At 42.0% G+C, this 19233-nt stretch overlaps 1 protein-coding gene across 1 annotated transcript; it reads right to left on the bottom strand.

Moving 5' to 3' along the window:
- Nucleotides 1-1706: 1706 nt before the first annotated feature.
- On the bottom strand, nt 1707-18387 carry CDH8 (cadherin 8; the record flags this gene model as incomplete). The annotated part of the gene is made up of 5 exons (XM_078622391.1): nt 18281-18387; nt 14453-14620; nt 14155-14342; nt 7409-7656; nt 1707-1843 (listed from the first exon to the last, which is right to left on the bottom strand). Coding segments are annotated over exons 1-5 (826 nt in total), but the record flags the coding sequence as incomplete, so codon positions are not given.
- Between the last annotated feature and the right edge of the window lie 846 nt (nt 18388-19233).

Genomic DNA, 19233 nt, shown 5'->3' with positions numbered 1-19233 from the left:
ATGCATCATACATTTCCCGAGATTTTGGGACGACAGGCAGCAAGTCACATCCGTCTATGTTCCAGTGGGAATCAGTGATGCAAAACTGGATTTGAAGCAACAGGGGTGTATGTGTGTGTGTGTCTGTGCGTGTGTGTGAATCCCATCCCATCCCAAGTGCTCTTTGAAAATCCACTGTCACTGACATGTTTAAAACATGAGGGTTAAAAAATGCATATTAATGAGCAAGTGAAGTAGACAAAAGACAATAAAAGGCAGTTTAATTAGATAAGATTTTGATAGGAATTATTCATCAGTGGTAATTGACAGTCCCTTTCTGGAGTCCCTGGGAACAGTTATATTTATTAATCAGTGATGCAAAGGCCAAGTTAGAAATCAATTATGTATTAATGGAGGGGTCCCGAAAGGCTGATGTCACTAATGCCAATGATACGACGTTTGCACCTTCTAAGAGGAAAACAACACATTTTTGTAATACCTGTGAGTTTGTCTCCAGACTCATTTAAAACAAAGATAATGTCTTTTTTTTCAGTCACTAGTATTCAAGTGGGTAATTCAGGATAAAGTAGTGCAGGTATAGAAGACTTGCCCTCTGCCGTGATCATTTCAGGAGGTCATTTTGGGAGGAAGCTGCTTCATTCTTACTTCAATAAAAACAAAAGCAATAAAAGAGCTCAAGGACTTAATTCTTATTCAGTATTCTAACGCAAACACCTGCACTGCTCCTCCTGTTCTATAAAAGCATACCCCCACCACCACCCCTTCCACTCACACACAGGAAATACAATCTGATTAGTCAGATGTCAACTGGGGCAAAGCGACAGAACCTGCTTCGTTTTGGGTGGCAAACGCCATCAGGATAGAAGTGGGAACACGTCTATTCCTCTTCACGCCTGAAAAGACACCAGAACAGCAGAACTGCCCGATTTACTTTGGCATATTCCTATTAGGTGTTCTCAGAGATTTCGCTATCTTGAGCCACAGTTACTTTGCCAAGAGGCATGAAAATGCGCTTCAAATAGAGGACATGACAAGACAACCGGCTTATCAAATGAGACAATTCCTTCGATGCTGCGGGGATTTGTCTCTACTGCACAGCCAAAACATTCTACAGCAAGGGGGGTTTTATTTATTCTGACAATTAATGTGTTTCCTTTGATTAAGGAAAGAGATGGAGAAAGAGGAGGAGACCGACACGAGGAGAAAGAGAGAGAGGAGGAGAAGAAAGTTACAAGCAGTGAACATTTTGACTCCAATAGCTCTGAGGGGTACATTAAGCTTTATCACAACATATAGCCCCCCTGAAACAATCTGTATGCAAATGAAGCCTTCCATACGGGTTGAGCTGTTTGTGGCTCTGCCGGCAAGATTTTCGACGCACTCGGTGCGTCAGTTTTGTGGCACACAGATGTTTCTTAATCTGTAATGGATGCAGTTCGCTCTCGACATGACTTTACAACTTTATCTCAACGTGTCTTTACTTCTTCATGTTGTTGCACTTGCACAAATTGACTAGTGAGCTGTTTGAATTCAATCAAGACTCAGCAAATGAATGTATTTAATGCCTCCATGGGCTGGAATACTGCTTGTTTGCAACGGGAAGTGCTGTGTTACACAGATGCATGTGAAGCAGCTGGGCCATCCCTTTCCCTCTCAGATGTTTGTGCATACCTGCAGCTTTTAAAGCTTCGCACAAAGACACTTACTGACTTCTGTGGCAGTCACTGTGATGTTGTGCCACATGTCCGTCTCTCGGTCCAGCGGTTTGGCCAATGTGATCTTCCCGTCATCCACATTGATGTTGAACTGCCTCTCCAGGTCCGTGTGCCGGTCAATGAAGTACCTGCAAAGACGAGCGTTTGGAGGAGGTTGTACCACTGGTGAATCTCTGCAATCCTTTAGGTGCTGTGGCTAATGGGCCCTGAACTATCACGAGAAGCCTTTAGCACATTAAAGCAGTGGGAAATCCATAATTATCATCGGAGGAATAATTACAGCCTTCACAAGCAGCAGGGGGCATTAAACCGTAATAAGGTCCAGCCCCCTCCCCAATCACTGCAATGCAAAAAAGTCCATTTGTGCATGTTATGTCAGAAGAAGAAATGCGGTGTTAGCCCAGTTTGTGATCTGTCAACACTCAGTGCCCTCCAAAGGCTTTGCATTAATGGGGTAGAACAGCAGTGAGTCACAAACAAGCTCCAACACAGGGGGGAGATAATGGATGTCGCAGAGAAACAAAGATCTACGTGACCTCGTCTGACACCGCACCCCTCACATCATGGCTTTGAGGGAGCAACTTCAAATAGCACTCAGCAAGCTAACGGTTGACCAGTCATACTTCAAAACAACATGGGACAACAATTGGCAACAAGACAGAAAGTTGCGACGTCACTCACATTACAGGTGTCTGTGTCTGTGAGGTGTTTGTGTGTGACGTGTGTGTGTGAACGACGTGTCTGTTGTTCCACTGCCACCAGATGACTAGACAAATAATTTACCTTGACCTTTAAACAAACAAACTCATAAGGCCCGATTTGGCACCAGTTTGAGATGTAGCAAACCAATCATCTCATTATAGAAATAAACTGTAACGGATACAGAGGAAAAGGTGGGAGTTGTATGTGTGACCTTGGGCTTTTCGTTTGACGTTCGGCTTGACGTTCATGTCGGTGTGTTTACACTGTAAACAGTGACGATGAGTCAAAACGTCAATGGATTTATTTTAATCCTCTGGTAATTGTGGTAATGTTCAGCATGGGTTTAACACAATACTGTTGTTTTGAGGCCCATGACGTGATATCAAGCTGTTAGCTGATCAGCAGCCATAACCATTGTTTCCACCTTCATTTCCTGATACTACACTCTTAAAATGTAGATAGAAAAACACCAAACTCACATTAATAACACATACAAGTGAATATGGCCCCTTAATGCTTTTAAATGTGAAACGTGTGGTCATGACATTTTTTAGGAGGCCCACTCAAACCCGACTACAAAAGATCCTGGTTCATTCACATTTCTTGGACCATAATGTGTGACTGTCAAAAGGACTCAGTGACACACATGAACATATGATAGTGTCCACAGTTGCAGAACAAACTGTCCCTGTGTCTCTCACATCCTCTTGAACCATCACTCCCTGCTTTCTTCCCCCCAAACTTCTCTTGGCTATTCCTACTTCAATGCTCCTGTCCAATTCCCCCAACCCACCACAGACACCCCCCTGACTGGCATTCCCTCCTCCTTCCCTCGCTCCCTTCCATCCTAACCCTGAACTGTGAAATGACTCATCCCTATCAGTTAGACCTATTGGCAGGAACTCTGCAAGTCCTTGTCATAGAGAAAAGGGAAAGATGGAGAGACTCAAAAAAGAAAGAAAAACACTTCATATGAAGGAGGGATGTGCTCATACAGGAATGAAATGAAATAAATAAACCACTGGCCCAGATTCCAATTGTTGAGGAGATGTACCGAGCCATGACATTTCCATTTTTGAGATGAAATGGTGTAAAATCCTCCAGACGCCAGCCTGGGAGAGGTCCATAAGGACTCCACACCCCACCCCACCCCCCTCACTGATTCTCTCTCTGGCCCTGCAGACGCAGAGCACTTTCAAGACAGGCAGACAGCAGCAAACCACCTGGGAGCAGGCTCTCTCCTGCAGACTGAGTGGATCGCAGTCAAACTCTGACAGCCTCATGTGGAAGCGAGGAGACAGACCCTAAAATGTTCTGCCACCTGTCACTCAAACTGACAGCACGATGTGACAAGAATTAAAAGCAAATAAAAAAAATGATATCCAGCATTATATGTGCACATTTCCCCGAGCGTGATGGGAACACGTGTGTCTTGCTGATGTCATTGGACTGACCTCAGTCAAACACATCCATCCTAACGTAAAGAGATGTTTTTCAGCGGTGAAGTGTTCTTGTACATGACAGGCATCCAGATGTTTAGACAGTTCACGCATCAACAGTCATTTTAATCACGGTGCATCGGTATCCTGACTGTGAATAAAACAACAGCAGGATTCCGTTGTTTTCCCGTTCAGACGGCGTCGAGCATTTGGCCCGGATCACCTGCCAATCAAACAGGGTGGCTGAGGAATCTTCTCTGGAATTCTTTGAGTTTCACTCTGTCCTGATCTGGCGCCTCTGTGGCTATCACGGCCCACACATATTTCTACTCCATCACATTGTGTGTGTCAGCTGCAACTGAGCCGCAGACACTGGACGACACATTAAAGGGCATAAAAGCTGAACTGCATCAGGGACCTGTGAATGACACATACATTTAGTGAACTGGCTTAATTGTAACACAACGTGTCTCTCACAGGTCATTACTTCTAATTGTGTTGCTATGTTTGAGAGAAGAGTACTGCACTACTTGTGACATAAAAATTTAAAAAAAATCCAGAAAAACCGAAAGCCTGAAAAGGTAAACACGTTTGTGTTTCCCTAGAATTAAAATGACAAACAAGATACAGATGAAGAGAGAAATGTATTTGCAACATAATAAAAAGTGTCGTGAAATTGTCTGAGCTGACGTGAGACAGCCTTGATGAGATGTCACATCGCTTCTTATTTGCGATCAGTCAGGTAGAAACGACGGCGCACCAGCTCCCGAGAGAAGCAGTTCTTCATGGAGTGCTCCTAAAATGCTGCTGTTTCGATGCATCAACTACATCTCGGGGCTTGTTTGTCTCCTGGGTGCGGCGGACACAGCAGCCCACCAGAGCACTCGGCCCCGAGTGGTTTGGACTCACACTGGTTTGGTGTAATCCAACCGGGGGGGCTTGAGAGGGCTGGTGAAATCAGAGGTCTACTCAACAGCTTGTTCAGACGGTGGTCGGATGATTACAGCTGCCACTCTGCTAGCTGTGTGTCATTTTGATAAAAGAAAAAAAAAGTTGTCAAAAAGGAGAAGAAAGAAGGCACGGGGGAGGAGAGTAAGTTTCATTAACATAATAATATAATATATATTAATATGGAGACCAACACTAGGCGATATTTTTATTCAACATTAATTGCGTATTTCCAGTTTAATGGGTTTTTTCCACAAGTCCGGTGGGTGACGACGACCTGTAACCTCCTTTGACACCAGAAGGCTGACAAGAAGAAATAACAGGCAAGATTCAAAGCAACCCATAGGTCGACCATAAGTGAACGAGACTAATGATCGGTCAGCCAGACGATGTTGTCCACAGCCTCACTCAGGGGGTTCAGTAGTAAACGTTATACTGTGTCATTAAAGTAGAAAAGCAAGACCTAAGCAGGACCTGAGAGATGAGTGTTCAATACCAATTGTAGTCATGAGGTTGGAATGTGTCCAGACGGTGAGAGGACACTGGACACAATGCTGCATCTCACACCAACGTGAATGGGGGCCTGGACGTGTCAGATAAGGCTGTAATGTGCCAGCGCATCAGCTGAGCTCAGGGTACTGGCGGAGAACATTCAGAAATAAATGTATTCATGTCATCTGTTGTCTAAAAATAACTTTCAAATATTTGACGACTTCTTGATCATATTATAACAAGTAGGTGAGGGAGCTCTGTAAAATATGACATGACTTACTCCACGTCCAGATAGGTTTGACATTTTGTCCATATTATCAGTTTTTGGAATGCATCACTGAAGCAACAGTCATACAGCATGCACACACACACACACACACACACACCACACTTGTATATGATATGTATGTATATGTATGTATATGAAATGTTTCAAATTCCAAATTCCAGAACAACACAACACAAACCCTGTTCTTCAGACGTGGTCTCTGTAATACATCATGGTCATCTCGAAGACTCACCAGAGGTTGAGATGGTGTACACAGAGTACAAAGAAAATTACATATGCAGGTAAAAAGCCCTCTGTTTTGACAAAGAGCAAACAGGTGAGAAAGTGTTCGTGTAATCGTTGAGCAGCTCTTTTCCCTGATGATCAGTGGCTTTACAAGAGTTGGCAGATTAATGCAGAATTCTATTAAAATATATAATTTGTCTTGGAGAAGAAAATGTAAAACATTAATCAGGATTTATAAAAATTCCAGTGGCTCTAGAGAACTATTCTGAAAGTCACGCAAAAACCCCTCAAGCAACAATTCACTGTGAAAACAAAGAAAAATAGATGGCGACAGCAAAATCCACCACGCTAAAGGTGCTGCTCCGCTTTCAGTCGGTGCGCTTTGACCCCTACGGAGCCTGCGTCGCATAAGTTCCGCCGGGGTGTATTTTGGTCCTGAAGTGAATGACCTCAGGAAGGACAGACAGACTGGTAATAAAAGAGAAAGCCCCCGCGGCTGGCAACAACGGGACAACTGTCCATGTCCACTGAATGTGTTCAGATTATCATCAGTGTGACAGAAATGATCCTCCGGCGTTTGACACTTTCATTTATGTCTTCTGCTGGAACATCGCCATCAAGATACACACGTCAACGCATTATACTTTGGATGATGTCACATACTAAACCGAAAAAAAAACACTTTTACTGGATACAGCTTCACTTGGATCCACCGTATTTGCTTCACTGGCATTTTGTGGGAAAGCGATCATATTTATCACTGAAGTGCTTGTAAACAAAGGTAAGAACATAATGGTTATTTAATAACTTTGTCGCTATCAATCAGACAAGCCATGGAATGAATATATATATATATATATATATATATATATATATATATATATATATATATATATATATATATATATATATATATATATATATATATATATATATATATATATATATATGAAATCATTGTGCATGAAAATGTAATATCATCAGGAGAGAAGCATCGTATGACTCCATTGCTTCTGGCAATCTCATCACTGCACATGAAGATGACACCAGCAAAAGAAGAAAATAAAATAGATATCAGATGTAAAAAACCATCCGTCCACTATAGCTTTCAGCCATTCCATGAGCCCCTGTCTGCCCTCTGCTCGCCGCGCAATTACACTCAACCTGTTGCGTGTTGTCCCAGGAATGCGGTCAGCATGTCACTAGAGAATTAATGAAATACTAAGATGGAGCCAGAGAAATTGCCTGTATAACCTATCGTCAAGGTGCCCTTTCCAAGAAATAAGTCACACAAGGAGGAGAATGCAGCAGGGCTGGTCAAATGCTGACGAGAAAAGAAAAAGTTGCGCTGCCTTCAAGTCTGAAATTAGCACAGACTTCTCTGTTTCTGTGTTACACTTTTTGTTACAGTATCTCATGAAAGGTTGGGAAGATTGATTTGATACTCTAGTCTAACCATCACTTGTCTGCCTGACACCAAAGCTCATTGGTTAAGTTCACCACCACCGTTTCCAGAGAACCATTCAGCGCTAGTGTTATCTGACGTGTTCAGACATTACCGTCCTCATATGAAGGGGTATCGGCTACCACTCTCTTACCTGACAAGGCTCCCAGTAGTGTCTGGGTCTCTGGCAGACACTGTCCCTATCACCGTGTTGATGGGGGCGTTTTCATCAACCTCCAGTAGGTACATGGGTTTGGAGAAGACGGGCGGCTCATCAGAGTCTTCCACCACGATCTTCACCGTGGCGGTATCTTTGAAGGGCCCGCTGCTGCTGGGCTCTGAGCGGATGTTGGTTGCTTCAACTTTCAGAGTGTAGGCTCTCTTGCTCTCAAAGTCTAAAGGCTGTGGAGGGATGTAGAGGGAGGAAGAATTAAACTGGGTAAACACTCCTTCGTTAAACAAAGACATTCAGCTACTTCTCTGCTCAGTCAAACAATCCTATGTTTGGAAGTAGATTACATATTCAATATTGCATGGTTTTTAAGATAAATGTACTTCAGTCAATACATTTCAACAGATATTGTACCTTAAGAACATTGTTCACATTTATCTCACACTAACAGTAGTTAAAGCAGTGAAAGGGAACTGACTGGGAATTGAATAGTGAAGAGGAAGAGAATAATTTCTGTTGGACAACCTCACAAACTCACCATTATTGCGAACGCATAGCGGGGACGCAAACTAAGCTATCACTCCAACCTAGTATTTATTTGGAATTTAGAATTTAGGTCCAACTCATTGTTTATGATCAAAGAAAATAAATGAGCCCAGACCTAAATATACGCAAGCATAGAATTCATATTTTAAATCAGTCTTCCAGGGTGATTGTCAGAGTTCACAAAGCCAAAAAACAGACAACAGACAAAAAACCCGTGTCCAGCAAACCCATATCACAAAAGGAGCTGAATGTCCCTGCTAATGTTCTTGCACTGACAGCAACACTGTCATTAGCTGTTTTTTGGAGTTTTTTTTTTTTTTTTTTGCTGCAATCACAACGAGTTCACAGAAAAAACACTGTCGGCTTACAAAGCTATACATTTAGTCCGTGACTGACATGCTGCTTTCAAGTGCTACAGCCTACAGTGTTTCCTTTACAGATGGCTCATCATTAATATTTAACAGAGACTAGAGTCATAGTTTTACTCTCCTGGCATCTCCGAGGACACACCAGACTGTCACAATTTCATTCTGAATCACCTCCGGCCGCTCTCACACTAGTAGAATAATGGGATCAAGTCACTTCCATGCTCCATAACCAGGATTTATAGGGAAATCAAAACTGGGCCCTGCCGCTTTAGGGGATACGTGCTGGCTAGGGCCGAGAGCAGGACGAAGAAGAGCGAGGTGTACAAAAGGAGAAATGTATTTGGTTGAAGAAAGAGGAAGTCTTTCTGTCCCTGGGGTCAAACTGGGCCAAAGCTGAGTGTTCCAGGGCTGGAGGGATAGGACACATGAGAAGCACATGAAGATGGAGGAGGCGACACGAAGCTTTACCTTCCACCCTCCTGGCAGCTGTACAGCTGTGGAAGCCCCTGAAGCCTCGCCAAGCTGCATGGTCTGAGAAGCTATTTGGAGCACTTTCATTATTAACCTCCTCTTCGATTCTCCCCTCCTCCTCACTCCTGACACCCATTCTTTCCTTCATTCTCTCTGATCCCCCCCATCTGTACTGTGCTGAGAGAGTATAGAGTGGGCTGGACCTCGAGCCAGTGGATAACACTTTAATTCAAAGGCAGACTAAAAGCCGGTATGAGGAGGCTCGACAATCGGAAGGATGAAACAGACGGGAGAAAGGTGCAAATTTTGGACTTTGGGATTTTTCACCATTTTCTTGAAATTTTATTGGGGAAACAACTAATCAGTCCATTTGACAAGTTGATCAAGGACGGAAAATTACTATTTTCAGGTTCCTCTGTACCTGTGTCGGTTTTACCGTACTGGTCTGCTGTATAATAACACAAAAAGGAAAATCTCTAGAAAACATATACTACACAAAGTACTGTGCAGTGAATGCATGGACTCACAGAGTAGTTGTGACACTCTTACAAGAGTGTTTCTGGATTGATCTCATTTGAGAGAAAGAAAAAAGTCCATATTTGTTTGCAGTGTCCCATCAGAGCAGGGAGCAACAAGGGGGGCTTTCAATGTTTAATGCATATTTAATTACAGAAAATCCACTTAAATGGTTTAAGGAGAGCATGATGGTAAACAGCTTATTTAATTAGATGAGTTTTAGTGTTTGATTAAAATAACTTAATTTCAATTAAAAATAAGGGGAAAAAAACACAGATGCAGCTGCACTTTTTAACACGCAATAAAATCAGAATACAAGATATAATTTGACCAGTTGAAATTATTAATTCAATAAGCAGATCTTACTTTGGGTAAATAATCCAGGGAGACACTTTGGTTGGAATTGATATTCATGGAGTAACTGCTGTGTAGCTACTTGCTTGATTATTAAGAAATTTATGAGTGCTCAAAGAAAGAGAGAAACTCCAGAGGAACACGCTTTAACAAAACTACCTCCACAACAGTAAAAATGGCTCATTGTTTGCCACCACCTGTCCTTTGTGTCTCTCCACAAAGAGCCATAGTCACATCACTATGTACACACAGGACATTTACACACTTCAAAGTTCAGCGTTGGCTGCAGGGGTGAAAGCTCAGCATCCTTCTTACATCCCCCAATAGGCCTGGGGGCTGGCAGATAAAAAGCTTAAAACCCAAAGGCAAAGAATTTCTCCTCCATTTAGATCAATATACTTTAACCTTGCCACAAAGGATGTTTCATAATTTGAATTCTGTGTCAGATGGCACAGGGACAGGGTGTGCTGTTTCTTCTGTCAGGCCGGTTCCACTGGTGAAGAGATAAAGACAAAGGAACAACAGCCTCTTTAACTCGTTTTGGCATCTGGAGGTCGTTTAATTCACATTTAAAAAACTTAGGTATTTATTTTGGATGAGATTTCCCCAGAAAACAAACACACACACACCCCCACACACACTATGTCACATCTATGTCAACCATCTGAAAATATTAGTGAGAAACTGAGAAAATCGACATATTGGTGTCTTCTTCGCTTGTCGCAGTTCGGCAGGTCAGTAAAGTTCGGTTCAGAGCTTGCGCAATTCAGACTTACGCTAGTCGGGATGAGTTTTATTTTCATTTGTCACAGAAGCAGAGGGGTGCTGAGCACTGGATAAAGCCAGGGCTGTGTGCAACCACTGTCACACTGTTAGCTAATGCTAGCCTCCACGCAGAACATTTATACAACATTTATCTAGAGCGGGAGATATGAAAAGCCCCTATGAGATCGCTACAAGTGATCTGGAGCGCTGTGACAGAATGAAAACTGAAGGACAATAGTACTATTAATGCTAACAACACTGAACTGATTACACACCTGCTGGTTCCATTCGTACTCTGTAGGACTACATGACATGTGCTTGAAAATAAAAGAAAAAAAACAATATTTATCAAACCGATCCCGAGCCATGGAGTTTGTGAACCATTCCACCTCTAATTCTGACACAACCATACTCATCCATATCAGACACGGCGACATAGCCGATATGTGTCCAATCAGGGACGACAGTGGAATATAATGACGCCCACTGATGTGGATGAACTCTAACTGTCTGGAGAATGAAGTTGTTTCTTTAGTAGAACCTCCTCTAATGGTGTGAATTTCTCTTGGGAGATAAATAAAGTATCTATCTATCTATCTATCTAGAGGACAAAGGAAGTCAGGGTCAGGGAGGTGCAGATGTCCTGAAACTAAGACTAACACATGCGACATTTGTTCTGTGAACAGATTTTACAAGCGTGTATAGTTTGTCCTCCTGCAGTGGGTGTTTCTTGAGTCCCAGCAGAATGTATTAGTTCTCGCACATTCCATCTCCAGCAGTTCACACTGGCAAAGTCACACTACTTGTCCTTGAGGTAATGTCATCCTACATCAGGCTTGACACGTGAGTGATGTATAGCTTTCCTCTGGTGACATTGAGCCAACTTCTACTGAAGATTTAGGTGCGCCCGTCTATGAATCATGTGCACGATTCGGTATATGTAAACACGTTCAAACAAGCAAGGCACCAATAGACGTACAATATGGAATACATACATATGTAATGAGCTGCTATCTGTGAAGCGACATGCTCACATCTCTGGCTGATTTTCCACAGATACCCCTGAGTTACAGCTGGGTCGGCTCTCAGGTCACAGCATTATTAAAAAAGTCACAGTTTTTCAAATGTAAATTTCACACGTTTCAGTGTTGAAAAAAATACGTGTCTACAGGCAAGCAAAGACATTTTTAAGCTTTGATCCTGCATGGAGGAAATATTCATACTTGTACTGCATATCTAGAAATGTATTACATTGCGTGAAATTGTGAGAAAAGAAATCCTGGATACTTATTTTATCATCAGCGAAATGTGCGTCTTTGCCACTGCCCTACTTTAGAAATGATCTGATGAACACAAAGCGGTCGAGCAAAGCACTGTGGCAATCACTAACATCTAATTGTACCAGGACAAAATGCGTTTGCCTCAGGTTTATAGACACAGGCTCACTGACAGGCGTGTAACTGGCCCGTTTACTTCCTGACACCTGAGAACATGGTTAATTAATCATCTCCTAAACACCTCCAGGGCTCTCTTGAACAAGGTATTTGACCAGCAGGTATTTGCATCTACATCTGAGGGCTTCTCACCCAAACAACTGAATGGTTGCGACCCTCTGCGTATCATACAGATCTACAAGGAGCCCTGTTGCATCTGTCTGAGACGGTGTCTTTTAACTCTAATGAGCCTTCGAGCAATTATCAGGTGTTCAGAATTCCAGCTGCTGTGGAGCCTAACAGTCACTTATTTCTGTATAGGGATGGGCGGACTGACACTGGGAGGTTGATACTTCAGTGAAATCTCAATACATACAAGTTACTCATTTGTGTCAGTTCTTAAAAAAAAATCAATATGAATATTAGTTGTGAAAAACAGCGGCTGCTGCATCACTTAAGTAAAGATTTTAACTACAGTACTTCTCTATAAAGTCTGTATCTAAACAGCCCGGACACAAACTGCAGTGTCACATGACCAATGATTACATAAGGAGTGAGCTCGACCTATGTGTTTATATATTGTTTCCTCATTTATATTCATAAGGTTAAAATGTATCATTCTGCAATATCAAGAAACATGTTTAATTAGGCGTTCATCTCTGTCATTCAGGGATGACATTTCTAAAATGTCCAGATTCCCAAGGGGAATCTGGCATGTTTTAACACTTCAGGAAGCATCGCACGAGTACATCACACGTAACTTAATTCAAACTGTTTCCATCATGTTTCAAACATTTTTTCAGATGAGCCAAACCTCAGTTGCAGTGGATATTTCATCTATGCGATTCTGGGCATTTTAGCTTGAATTTTTGTATTTCCATCATCATTTCCAATGTGATACTTCTTGGATACACATGTGAAAAGGCTGATGGAAACATGTCTGTTGTCACACTGAGGACAGTGGACAACGATAACGGACTGATATGAAGTGTACATTCTGAGTTGAGTACCTGTCGCGCAGTGTGAAGTTGTTTTAGTGTTTCTTTTTAATCCAAGTAAGAGCTGTTTGATTAATTCAACCCTGCTAACATGCAAGTGTTTGTACAGTTAACCGTCAGTGATGCGGTTAAATCAGCACAACGTAGCCACAGGCAGACTGTTGTTATCTGACCAGCTGTAGATGTCATGTGACCAGAGCGGTGTGAGGGGAGACATGTTCTTCCACCAAGCTTCTGTAAAAAGTATGACCACTGGCATAATGGTCAGAAGTATTTAATTGTGATGGTGAATGTGAACATGCTTGTAATCTAGCTTTGCGAGAACAGCTGCTACAAGAGAAACCTTTCTGTGTGCAGACTCGTGCTCAGGACCGTTTTCTCCTTTGGGGCTTTTTCAAAGCACTGTTCACTCTTAAGGTTTTGCAAATGAGCTTCAACAGCATGCTCACCTTTATTACACTACACCCTGAAAAACAAAACCCTCGCTGTTTTATTTTTATTTCTGTTTCATCTCAGTGATTAAATAAGTACTGTTTGTTATCGATCCTTCGTCTTTGTGGTTTGAAATTGATTCATGTTTAACAGTGATGTGATGAGGATAATGTGTATTGAAATTCAGGATGTGAAGGGAGGAGGGGGAGGAGGAGGAGGAGGAGGAGGAGGAAGAGGCGTTAGGTCAGATCATTAAAAGTAGTGAAAAAGAATTGGAAAAATTTGGAATTATGACAAATAAGCTGCTTCTATTTCCTGCTGATGTCGATGATCTAGACGTCAATTGTATTTTTTTTGCGGGGCGGGGGCAGGGAAGGTCGCTGTGGGACGGTCTGTTGCAGCTTGTCCATCGCTATCAGCCATGGAGGTGGAAGCAGTTCCAGACTGGTAAATGTCTAAAAGTTCAGGCAGCTCACACTCAAACAGTGTGTCCCAGTAGTTTGGAGAGGACGAGTGTCGATCTAGGCATCGGAGACAAGCGCTATCTGAAAGAACACCGACTGTCGACCGGTGAGAGTCAGTAGAGCTCACGGTGTGCGTCACCACAGCACAGCTCAACCGACGAATCGACTGACTGCTGGGATGAATTCAGATGAATTCAGATGAGTGGTTGTCATCTGGATCAACCAGGAGCAGCAGAGACCCGTCCACAGACGCTCCAGAAACACAATACTCTGTGGGTCTTACAAGACAAGTCAAAATGCTCTGACTCGGCTGGCTGTGTGGGGCTCTCTGCTCCTAACACGGCTGCCAGTGAAGGACTTGAAGGAGATTTCAGGTCTCACCTTTTTCAGTCGCAGGATCCCCTCCTGAGTCTGTGTGTCCGTGACGACCTCAAACATGCCTTGGTCGTCCCCTTCGACGACGTTGTAGGTAGACTTGGCATTCTCGCCGATGTCTCTATCATTGGCCTTCACCTTGCCGCCCATTTTCCCAGTCGGCAGGTCCTCAGGAATCACAAACTCATAAAGGCCTGAAGGAGAAGAGATGTAGCATTTTTGGTATGAATGGCAGTGAAATATTTGTAAAAAAAACAACATTCTTCTTTCCAGCAGATTAGTTTTATTACTTTAGTTCTCTTACTTTTAGAGAACTTTGGTGGGTTGTCGTTGATGTCTGTCAATGTGACGGTGACTGTTGTCGTCCCTGACAAGCCGCCCATGTGACCTCCCATGTCCTTTGCCTGAATGACGACCAGGTACTCCTCTCTCATCTCCCGATCCATCCCATGGAGCGCAATTTTTATGGTTGCTGGAGGAGGAAAAAAAAATAAGAGACAATAATGTATAATTTAACTACTTCAACTTCAGTGGTGTGGTATGATGTGAGTATGTACAGGAAACACTTAACCTTTACACGCACCTCCTTTGACAGTCTGTAACACACATTATTGTAGATCACGATTTAAGAGGACAAGGAGTCCATTCCCCACAGGTGTATTTTCTGGAACAGAGTCCGTGTGAGTGTGCAGCCTCACTGCTGAAGATCAGTGTTTGTTTTGCGATGTGCTTTTCTGCCGACCGCAGTCATCTGCATTCTGATTGAGTGTGAATTATGCTGTCTGTCTTGTATAATCTTGAATATTGTATGCACAATGGACCTTATTGACTCTGCCACGGCTCTGAATATAAAAAGGGCTCAGCGTAGGCATGTAGGGATAATCCACTCAGGAAACAGAGGCCCGCAGGATCATTAAATGAATATTAAACCCCTCATAAATGGCAGGCTTTGGCATGACACCCCGCCCTGGTCCTGAGCTGTTCAGACACAAACACACGAAGGTTGAGGAGGATGCTTGTGGCTGTTCATGTGTCGCAGGCTTCTCTGATTAACTGTAGACTGTTGAAACAGAACAAAAAAAAATAACCAAAACAAAGAAACAAAAAAACGCAGGACTGAAGTTGATATGGACATGTCAGTGGATGACAAACTCACCAGGCAAGGTGGTGAGTTATAATTCCTTCATTCCTGCTTTTGATATTCCTGTCGGAAGTTCAGTGAATCAAGGTTACAGGCTATTCTCTTGTTAGAGAACACTTTTACAGCACAGCTAAATGAAGAGTAGCATCCATCTAGTTATTTGTTTTTTAGAAATGTTAGTGGCCCTTGGCAAACGTATACAATGTATAAAAGACAAAATATACACACACAAGAACGAATATCCTAACACATTGTCTTTTCTTCACGGTCAAAATATCTTATTTAGCATAGAACGTCTGAGCAAATATCAAATATAAGATGTGTGCAATTAGTTAAAGTGCACAGTAAGACACAAAGAAGTAGGTTGGAAGAACAATTTGCAGATTTCATGTGAGCCTTGTGAATATTTTGCAGGGCTGAAGGAAAAAAGGAAAACTATGAATATGCCTTCAGTTCAAATACTGTTGAGGGTCATGATGACTCATTAAAATGGACTTTTATAAGTATTATATTAAAACTATTTAAGAGGTCTTTTCTTTCTTTGCCTAAGACAGCCGGAGGAATTCTTTTCAAAGACTATTGAATAGTGTTTCTTAAAAAAAAAGAAAAAAAGCAAAAGCTGAAACGCTGTATGCTTAATAATTCAGTAAGTGTGTATTAAAGGAGGTCTGTTATGTGTCGTACAATGAATGAATACAAAAATAAAATGAGGCGCTCACACAAACTTCATCCGTCCTGCTACAAGCATCACTCTCATCTCCGTTGATCATCGTTAATTATTCAAATTAATTCGTAATAACCGAAACGGGGAGGACAGACAAACACTCATTTCCATACTTATTTGCCTCCACTTTTTCCACCTACCGTTAACCAAGTGGTGAATTGGGGCAGGATGTTTATTTATTTATCAAACACTTTGCATTTCCAGTGTGACATTCCGTGAGTGTCAAACACATTCTAATTGCTGTTTTCCCTCTCACCTTTTATTTTTCATTAACATTCATTGAAACATCTGGCTCACTTGAATGAACCATCTGTGTGTGCTACATTCACACAAAGCATGAATGCTAATCCACCACTGTCCATTTGGCCTGGCCTCTTTAGCCACCGACTGCGAGGCTGGAGGTCTATGGATGGTAATTATGTACATAATTTCAGAGAGTCCCCTTTCTCGAAGCTTGTTTATAACGTGCTGTTCGATTTCCATCTCATTTCTTATTAATGTTATTACACCATTATTCAATCATAATGCTTACAGACAAGTTGAAAAGACAGCTGCAAAAGCAAATCAACATCCAATCTCCGGTCTGTTTTGAGATAACAACATGCATGATGACATTGTGAAAGGACTAAATAAAAAAAAAAAAATAGTATTATTACTTTGAGTCTACCAATACAATGTCAACACACACACACAGTCAGCAACAAAAGTCCTTATGAATTTATGAATGTGTAACTTTTGTCATAGTTCATGTAGCACATTATTGTCTTGTTGGTGTTTCATCTCTTCGTAAGTTTTCACCAAGTAATTAAATACTGGGGGCGTTGTTCTCGGAGCTGTTCAGAATTCATTTAATTCATTGTCTTGTAATCATCTCATTAATTATCTAGAGGGATCACATACTCTCACAATACTGGTCAGCATTTATATTTATTCTTCATGTTCAGGTTGGATATTGGTAAGAAGTCAAAATAATAATAAAAAAAAAAACCTTGGCCAAGTACATGTGTTCACATCAACTGAATATATGTAGTATGGTCAATAAATAGCATTATACTCCATTAGTAGAGTCTAAATTATTTGGGTGCTGGGAGTACAAATCATATTTGGCCTCTCCTATAGTAGTATAAATCTCTGCTACTCGCAACAGTCACCAAGAGACTCAGGAAAACTGTCAGCTCGACCTGAGGTGAGGCTGAAAGCTCATTCATCTAAGTCAAAGAAGGTAATGAAAAAAGAGCATTTTAAAATACTAAAAGCTTCGGGGCCTGATGTACCTGGCACTACGTTTATGGAAGTAAAAGAAGGCTGAAATAATCAGTAGATGTAATCTGTGGGATGGTAAAGCCTATTTCTTTCTTATCCTGTCCCATTGTGGGCGTGGAGCTCATTCATTAGAATGTGTAATATGTTATGTTCTCTGCTGGCTTGAAACGGCCAAAAGATGTGCACACTGTATTAAATAGTTCCCATTAAATTTAATGAAGCAATGTGCAGATCTGAAAGAGATCGCTGCCTCTGTCAGGCAAACAATGAATGACTGCACAAAGACCTTCACAGCTTTGACATGTCGCCCCCTCAGAGGTGCCCTCCCTTTGTGTCTCCTTTTTCTGCTCCTACTGTCAGACCTCTTGAGCATTTAGTGAACGTCCCAGACTTCAATCCAGTCCACAGTGCTTCTACGCCACATTCTGTACCCCCACTGATATGCTTGACACCGACGGGATCACATCATCAGTAATGTATATCTTTGATCTTTTAAGGACCTACTCTTAGAGTCGATCACCTGGGACCTGTGTCCTTGTGCCACACTGATTCTGTAGACTCTTTTAGAACTTATACTAACCAAAGTCTTTTACGCTGTCCAAATAAAGTTGACTTAATAACTTAAGACTGCTCATTTGAGGTTTGGTGGATGTTCTGACATTGAATAAATACACACATCTTTCAATTTGAACAGACTAATACCAAGTTGTGAGTTTCACCAGTAAGTTGTAGTAGTAGTAGTTAAAAAGCTCAAATTCAGGTTTTCATCACTGAGGGTTTGTTATTTGAATGTACTGTAAATATATCATATTAACACAACATGAGGTTTGGTTCAGAGCTAATGAACACTAATGAACACTGAGTTCATCAACCTCTCCCCACCTCCAAAAGCATGCTGAGTTGGGTGAGAGTGTGTACGTAAATGGTTGCCCACTGACAGCTGGGATCGGCTCCAGAAGGTAATACAACACAACTGTGTGCTGTACAAATATACAAATTAATACCTGAATTGGGGTCCACGGAGAAATACGGCTGTCCCCTCCAGGATGCTGTAAACCAGTTTAGCACTGTTCCCATACACCGGGTCATCAGCGTCGGTGGCTGTTACTCGTGTAACCGGGGTGGTACCTGAGAAGCAGAAAGACATTTCTTTATATTATTGGCCATTAGTCCTCATAACAGACTGAAGTCATGACATGAGACATGAAGTTGAATTGTCCGGACCAGAAACGCTTGATAATTGTTTTGTACATATACCTTTACACGAAAGGTTTCAGTGTACTCATATACAACATACACCTGTAGAATAAGGTCATTCAGAATGTGCAAAAAGACAATATTGCAACACATGCACAGGGGAAATCACTGAACAAATCAGTGATGATTCAAACCACCATTCTCTGCTGCTTCCGGAGAAATGCACTGAAAACATGCATATTAAGTGCATGATAATGCAATTAGACTGAGAGAGAGGGAGAAGAGAGAGAGAGAGAGAGAGACACAAAAAAGAGGCAAACGTGTTGACAGTGACCAACACTCTGGTGGGAAACTACAGACAGTATGGAAATTGCTTCTATGTAAGATGTTTAGAGTTTTTCTGACAACAAACAGGAGACGTCCCTGGTCGCAGACAGCGCAGGTCCTGCCACAGGCACTGCAGTCTGTCCAACACAGATGAAAAAGGCTTGTAATAAACCCTGTGCCAAGTGTGAGCTCTGGCTGGGCATTGTGACTCACAGCATCCAGTCGTTGATTAAAATACTGTGCCAGATGTGATGGAAACAGTCCCTGCAAAGTTTGAGTGTGCACCCCTCAAATCTCATCTGTATTATGTTGAGACCGTGTTGATATTTGTGAGCACTGGAACAATTCAATCTGACATGCGACCGGAGGATGCTGTCTTTTACATTCCTCTCATTTCTCTCCTGCAGATCCAGTTTCTTCCCCACGTTCATTC

The sequence above is a fragment of the Lampetra planeri genome, unplaced genomic scaffold, assembly GCF_965212315.1.
Source record: "Lampetra planeri unplaced genomic scaffold, kcLamPlan1.2.h2 scaffold_1492, whole genome shotgun sequence".
In the NCBI taxonomy this organism is placed as follows: domain Eukaryota; kingdom Metazoa; phylum Chordata; class Hyperoartia; order Petromyzontiformes; family Petromyzontidae; genus Lampetra; species Lampetra planeri.
Note: the sequence above shows the minus strand (reverse complement) of the source record. Positions and strands in the feature narration are given on the sequence as shown.